General features: G+C 41.2%; 1 protein-coding gene across 1 annotated transcript; it reads right to left on the bottom strand.

Annotated features, from left to right (window-relative positions):
• Positions 1-6,910: 6,910 nt before the first annotated feature.
• On the bottom strand, positions 6,911-7,327 carry PAQR9 (progestin and adipoQ receptor family member 9; the record flags this gene model as incomplete). The annotated part of the gene is made up of 1 exon (XM_010177053.1): positions 6,911-7,327. A coding segment is annotated over one exon (417 nt), but the record flags the coding sequence as incomplete, so codon positions are not given.
• Positions 7,328-7,335: the final 8 nt, after the last annotated feature.

Here is a 7,335-nt window from a genome sequence, read left to right as displayed (position 1 = left end):
GCTGAATTTTCACACAGGAGGCTTAAAGCAGATATTCTATGAATTGCATTTCATTGAGTGCTTTTTGGTGCCTGCCTTGGACTGAAACCAATATTCTGCCACGTGGAACATTCCTAGTCTGCCAAATGGGAGACTTATTTGATGCCAAATAGACCTCTTCATTTTGCAGTCAATATTTTGCAGTGATTCTTGACTTAGCTGTTGCTACCAATTTCATGACTTTTCAGTGAACACTGATCTCCTTATACATATTAATGAATTTTAATATAACAGGGATGCCTGTCATTAATTAGCTAGCATAGATATTGGAGAACTAAAAAGGCAGCAATGCTATTTTATTGCTTTAAAATATAAAAGGCAATAAAATGGCAAGAATACTTTTGCTGTGGTGTAGTGTTTTCAGAAACACCAACACCACTATACAAGAATTGGAAGTTCCTGTACATACGCTAACATCATCTGTGTTTGAAGATAACTGCATTCAACACATTTCTGATCATACAGGTGTCACAGTAATTTCTATTAAGAAATAAAAAATTATTAATGCATTTCTGCAAAAATGTACTCAGACTCAACTTTATTTATAGTTCACACCTTTTTTGCTAGAAATGCATAGTCATTACATATACAGTAGTCAGCATCCAAAAGTGTACAAAGAGTAAATTTTCAAACCCTCCAAACAGAACCAAACAAAATTCACACTTTTTGTTCATTGCATGCACAGACCCTTAAATGTGATACCTCTTACTAAAGCGTGCTTGAATCTCTAGCGGACAGAACTGACTTGCTATAAATTGTTTCTCCATACTATTAACCCCCAGCTACAACCACAAATCCTAAGGCGTTCACATGAAATAGCGAAGCCTTACTTCAGAATCCTCCATGTTCTGAGTACGGCCCAGGAAGCAATTGCCCTGAAAGCAGAAGTCTGCTGGTGGTGTTTCCTTACAGGGAACTTTGAGCAAAAGCCTGCTTCCTTTGTCTTGGTCATTAATTTATTACTGAATTCAGTGGAACGCAGCAGCAGCTCTCCAAGCAAGTTGTGAAAATAATTTAACTTTATTCCACACCCAGCTCCAAGACTCTAAATGTCTTGAATGGAGGTCTGTGTCTTTCAGTGCATATGACACTTCCTCAGCATCTTGCATCTCATCTGAGGAAAAGTCTCAGCTGTAACTTGGGTGTTGGTTGTGTAGCCCTGACTTACAGGTGTCTAACAGAAGCTAGGAATATACTCGGATGGGCAAATTTCTAATGGTAGAGGCTTTTACTTAATAAAGCACTCAAATCCTTTGATGTCTTTTTTTTTTTGGTCTCCACTATCGCTGCCAGTTAGAAAAGCTCTTAAAAACATTGTCCTCTACTCAGTGGTGCTGTTTATATCAGTCCTTCCAGGAGAAGGGCAGAGTGGGTTAGCAGGATGACTGGTCAAGGCTCCATGGCAAAGGAAGAGTACATATACGTGATAAGAAGATTCAAGTTCAGTTTTTGCCCAAGAATAGGATTGGCTCCGTGTTGTTGGTTTTGGGGAACAGGAGGGGAAAAGAGAAAGTTGTTTGTCTGATCAATATAATTTTATGTTCCCAAATGATTACATGTGTTTATTTAAAAGCTTCATTTATTTAAGGTCTTTTTACTCTGATAAGAAGTAGCTTGAAATGCCCAATGGCAATTGAGACATAATCATAGTCTTACAGACACTGATGGGGAATCTTGCACCATTGTTTCATGGTAACTGGAATACAATCCATGGCTAAATGAACAATGAGGCCTCAAGTCAGCATTACAGTGCCCCTCGGTACAAGTCACCAGTGAGAATTTCTGAAGAGTACTTAATTCATGTATGTTTTCTCTTTTCTCCTGACCCTTAAGCATTTAGTCAGCCTGTTTACTACTGCTTAGGTCTCGATTGCCCCCACATCTGAAGCCAGTGGAAATTTCACCATTAGCTACAAAGGACGCAGGATGTGAACCTCCATGGGGTATGGCAATGATGAAGGTTTGTTCCAAGAGTTCATGATCTAGAAACATTCATGTTCCTCTCCCTGTGAGATGAGGAGCTCTGGAAAAATACAACATTCTCTCTGCCGGAGTTCAGTAATATTTCTTCTTAGCACCTAGGAGGGTCTTTGCATTTTTAAGTGCTTTACAAACATTAGCTAGTCTTCAGAGCAACCCTGCGAGGTAGGTAAGGTATATTCTCCCCATCTAACAGATGTGGAAACTGAGACACAGAGGGTCAAATTCAACCCTGGTACAATTCCAGTGTTTTACATGAATTAAATTAATTCAAAATTAACACAGTTTGAACAACTTGCCCTAGATTACAGAACAGGTAGTGGTAGAGCAGGGGCAAGAACCCAGGAGTGCCTGACTCCTCAGCTTGTTACCACCACTTGGTCATTTTTACTCTCATAGGCAATAAAAACCAGTATAATCTGGGCAATTACTACAGGTATGATTTGCTTCTGTAAGGCATGTGGATGGTAATCAACTGAGTTAAGTGCAATAATAGTTTATGAATATGCTGTCTCAGTTTACTTAAACATGAAGTAAAACTTTCATACTGTCATTTTCTGCAGGTGCATTGTTGACAAAAACCCAACATTGTAGCTGGATTCAGCAAATAAATAATAAGCACAACACTTGGACAGCTAAGCAAAACTATCATTTTAACAAAAAACAATGTCTTTCTACTTTTAACTGCTAAATTTCTACAAGTGCAGCATGCAGATGAAACCTTTCCCTTTGTTTCCAGACTGCAGACTCCAGTCTTGCTAACAAAGCAGCTCAGAGCTGCACAGATATCCTGGATAGAGACATTCAAATGAATACACTGCAGAAGAAGCAATAGTGTATCGCCACAGAGTACGGGATAATTATGACAGACCAGGTATATCCATCTTACACAAAGATGAGCTCGAAGCTTACAGGTTGCTCGGAAATGCCCAGGAGCTAGGCTAACTGAATAGATGCCAATGTGTAAACTGCAGTTCTAGGCACATGCTGATTGCAAGAGGGGGTGTCTGTGCCACCAACACGCTGGGAACTGGCCCCATCAACAGTCAGTTCACACTGGCACAGGTATGTCAGTCTGAAAGTCAGTGTTGGCCAAAGATGGAAAGACACATAGGCATTTCCAGTCCATTCACTTGTGCTCCAGTCCTCTCCTCATCCCCCATCCCCACACAGATTCCACAACAAAAGGCCTGAAAAGCCTTGTTGGTTTTAAAGATGAACTGTGGAGTCCACAGCGTAGACCTTATGCCAGGTACCCCGGCAATAAAAACATTGGAATGGGTACTTATGCAAAAAAGTTTGTTTTCTAGGATGTCCTTATGCATCTAGTCTGCAGGTTAGACCTCTTGTCTAAGCTCTGCACGTGCTTACAGATGTTCAGCCATGTATGCTTTCACACCAAAAAGAGATCCCGCTCCCTTACAAGCCACACAAATATTGACATTCACTTCTACACAAGCAAATTCAAGCACTGTAATTACAGATGTCTTGTTCCACTTTTAATCTCTTTAACTCAGTTTTGTTCTGTCCATATTTATGGAGACTGGCTATCGGACACGGCAAATGGAGTAATTATCTACATACATGTCCTTCACTGAATAAACACAGACAGTCAGGTAGCATTTCCCTAGGTACTCTCCACACTTCTTGTAACTTTTTAATTTTTAGCCACATTTTAAACAAACAAACATCCATTAATTAGAACTCTTAAAATCCAATCACATCTCCCTGCACCCATTCACTCCTGATTCACACAGCCTGCTTGCAGAGGCTCAAAAGCAGTACTTGCAACCAGCATTTACAAATAATGCCACAAAGTGCTCAGGCCTATACCCGTGCCTCAACATTTTGCCAGTAGAAACTTTTAAATGAAGCCAAATTCGTAATATCAGAGCCAGGTACCAAATCTGCAGCGTGACTGGGGCTCACAGGCAACTCTTACAACAGCAGTAAGATTCCAGCAAAATTGCAGTTGGTTGCAATCCAACCTTTATACTGTTATCTGTCGTCGAGATATATATAGACGACCCTGTGTGGCCTCACTGCAAATATCAAATGTATTTTAGCAACAGCCTTTTTTGACATTGCTTCTTGAGATGTCCTCTACATTGTGACTGACAAGCACAAATATAATTCATTATACAGTATGCTTTAAAAGCCTTTTTTTACATTTGACTTTTACTGTTCCTTGCTTCTGAGCTGCCTTCTAGTGCTGAGATTTGCTGTCCCCGGCCTTTTTGATTTCTTTCTTAGTTTTTAATTGCTGGTTGGATGTGATAGTGGCATCTCCCATGCAAACCCTTTCTACATGATTAGTTTTGAAACTTGGATGAGTCATTGGGCTCTAACTACTGTGCCTCTATTATTTTAACTTGAATACAGCACATCTCAAAGATTTTGGCATCTTTTTGCAGTTGTAGAAATTCACAGGATGACATTGTTGCAGGTCTTGATCCATTTGCTTTCTATTGTGAGTTTCCAGGGTTTTTTCACAATATAAAGCACATTTCAAAGCATAACCGTGTGGTGAACCAACCTCCTCTCCCAGTGGTGCAGATAATTTTCTGCTTTATTGGCAGCTGAATAAAGCAATGCCATATTTATGACAAAAGTTAATGAAAATATGTAAAATTAAAAATATTTCATATAGTTTTAATTTTCTTTTAATGCAGGTTGGCAAATGAAAACAGAACACAGCCAGCCACACAGGGCCATGCTGGTTTTTTATGGCCCATCAGTGATAACTCAAGAGACTACAGTTTGGGAACTGTTGTTTCAGAAAATTCTAGCCAATCTCTTTAAGAGACCACATGTGACCCTACCACAAATGATATTCTAGCAGAACTGTGGCTGGCAAAGAATACATATTTTTGTTAGGCCATTCTCCTCATTCACTGAGAATCTAAAAGATCCAAACCATTATAGTAAAAATAAGTTGAGATAAAAGATAAAATGAAGTGGGTGTAATTTTCTTTTAGCTTATGCACTTTCATAGGGGATATTTTCACAAAGCTGACATTGGTATAGGACATATCAGTTATTGGTTTCTCTGATGATTCTGACCCATATTAACGATTTGACCTCATAATCCCTAGCTATAGTCCTTCCTATATTCCTGTTATAAACAAAGGAGGCTTTGTCTTACAGAAGACTGCAGGACTGGATTCAAAACATTTTCTTGAGGTTTGGATGCCATGTCCATGAAGATGGGAAAGATCCAGTCAGAAATGTACTTCCACAATAGGGGCAAAGAGGCTGAGTTAAAGAGCCACTACACTACCATGCAGTACAACACTGGCGTTTCCTAAGGAAGTACCACCCTTCTTTTTGAAAATGGGGTATACAAACAGTTTCTCACCTGAACTTCAAGTTGTCACCCCCTTGTGTAACATTACTGCATATTTGTTCCTTGTTTTGCTAGACAAAATCAAAATGTATCTGTTGAAAATCTGCACATAGTTTACAAAAATGTCTCTTTATATAGAGAGTAAGTTCAATCTATAGATAGCTGTTTGTCGTGTGAGAAGGATAATACCTGGGTTGCTGTGAAAAAATACTGCTTTGGAAAATAGCTCAGAATTCTTGTCTTTAAACTCCCCCAAAGCTTCTGAAAGAAGACTTCATCCAACTGCAGCTGCAGCTAATCAACATAGGAAAAAGTGGGGAATGATGAGAAACTGCCGGTATCCAGTACTTGTAGAGACAGATTTTAGGTCCTGAACTCAGATTCAGCAGTAACTTATTCTGCAACTAATTTTAGGATGGTAAATCTGACAGAGTGCTCTAATTAAAGAGAAGAAGAAACCAGTTCCATGTAATTTTTTTAAAGATCCAGAATGAGATCTCATGCATCAGTTACTCTCTTTGCATTCACAGAACTCCCACCGAGCTTGGCAGGGGCTTATAGAAAGTCTGGCATCTGACTTTGACTCTGAAGTGCTGATTTGGGGGTGATTTACCAGGGAAGATAAAGGGGCCCCTTAGCAAGCCCCTTAACATGACAGATGTTCCTGACGTGCTGGGGGAAGAGCCATGTCATTATGCAGTGCCCTTCTTCTCCCCCCCGCCCCTGCTCCAAACTAGTTTGACCCCTTTCTGGTTCAGTTATTTTACATATCCCTCTATTTTATTTTAGTATCTGAGTGGCTACACCAACCACTCACTGCCTGTTTAATTAAAGTCTCTCCATCAACTGGTAATTTTGTAATAATTCACAGCTGTTTTTCCTCTCTCAGATAAATCTTTTGTTCCCTGGCTGAAAAGGCTGCAAGACCTTAGAAACTATAGATAGCTATCGATTTGTTTGCATTTAAAATCCAGTATGTGGCTGCAAAGGCCTGTTTACAGTAACACAGAGGAAGATAAATGTCAGTGCATAATCTGCTAGGAGATTTCACACAGGAGTTGATTAAGTCTATGAGTAATCATTGCACAAGTGTCTTCAGGTGTATATATATATACACATATATATGTAGCTAATAAATACATAGCTAGATATATAAATATATATGTATACACAGAGCTAGTTTAAACCTAATTGTTGCAAAATTAGTAAGTGGCATTCACAGTTCATGCATTCTTCCTAGTAGCAGAGCTAAATTATTTCAGCTTATACTCTAAGCAGCAACATACCAGTAAGCGTTTGCTTGCTTCCCCTGGTAACCTAGTAGTTTAAAGAGCATGAGCAGTTCCGCCATGGTCATTTTCTCTGGCAGCCCTCGGTGAAGGGGACCTGGCTCTTCCACAGGTGTGTCTCCCCCAGGTTTCACAGCATCTTCAGGACATGGTGGGGCCAGTCTGAGGGTTGCCAGTCTGAAGGTCATCAGCCTGAGGGTCTCCAGCCCAAGGGTCACTGGTATTGTGGTCGCTGTCCCAAGGGTCGCCGGCCCAGCTAGTCCTGCTTGCAGAGGTCTGCAACGCTGAGGAACCTCCTGACAACCACGACCAGGCAGAGCGTGAGGAGCAGCATATACCCCACAGTGCCCAAGTAGGTGGGGGCATCCAGGGGTGCCTTGAGGAACTCGGCCAGCCCATCCTCCACATAGTGCACCTGGTCGTAGATGCTGAGAAAGGTGAAGATGTGGAAAAGCTGGTGGCTGTGCCCCACGATGTCGAAGAGCCCTGGCTGGATCCGCTCGGGGATTTTGCTGACGTTGAAGAACGCGGCCACCAGCAGCCAGCAGTAGCGCCGGTAGAAGTAGACGAAGAGCGTGGGGTTGCGGGTGCGGAGGTCAAAGAGGAGGCTCTCCAGCATGATGGGGCAGGCCATGCTCAGCGGCATGGCGAAGACAAAGGTGCGCACGGCAAAGGGGTAGG

This window comes from Antrostomus carolinensis, unplaced genomic scaffold, assembly GCF_000700745.2.
Source record: "Antrostomus carolinensis isolate BGI_N321 unplaced genomic scaffold, ASM70074v2 scaffold38651, whole genome shotgun sequence".
In the NCBI taxonomy this organism is placed as follows: domain Eukaryota; kingdom Metazoa; phylum Chordata; class Aves; order Caprimulgiformes; family Caprimulgidae; genus Antrostomus; species Antrostomus carolinensis.
The sequence above is the reverse complement of the archived record's forward strand: the minus strand, read 5'-3'. Positions and strand labels throughout refer to the sequence as shown.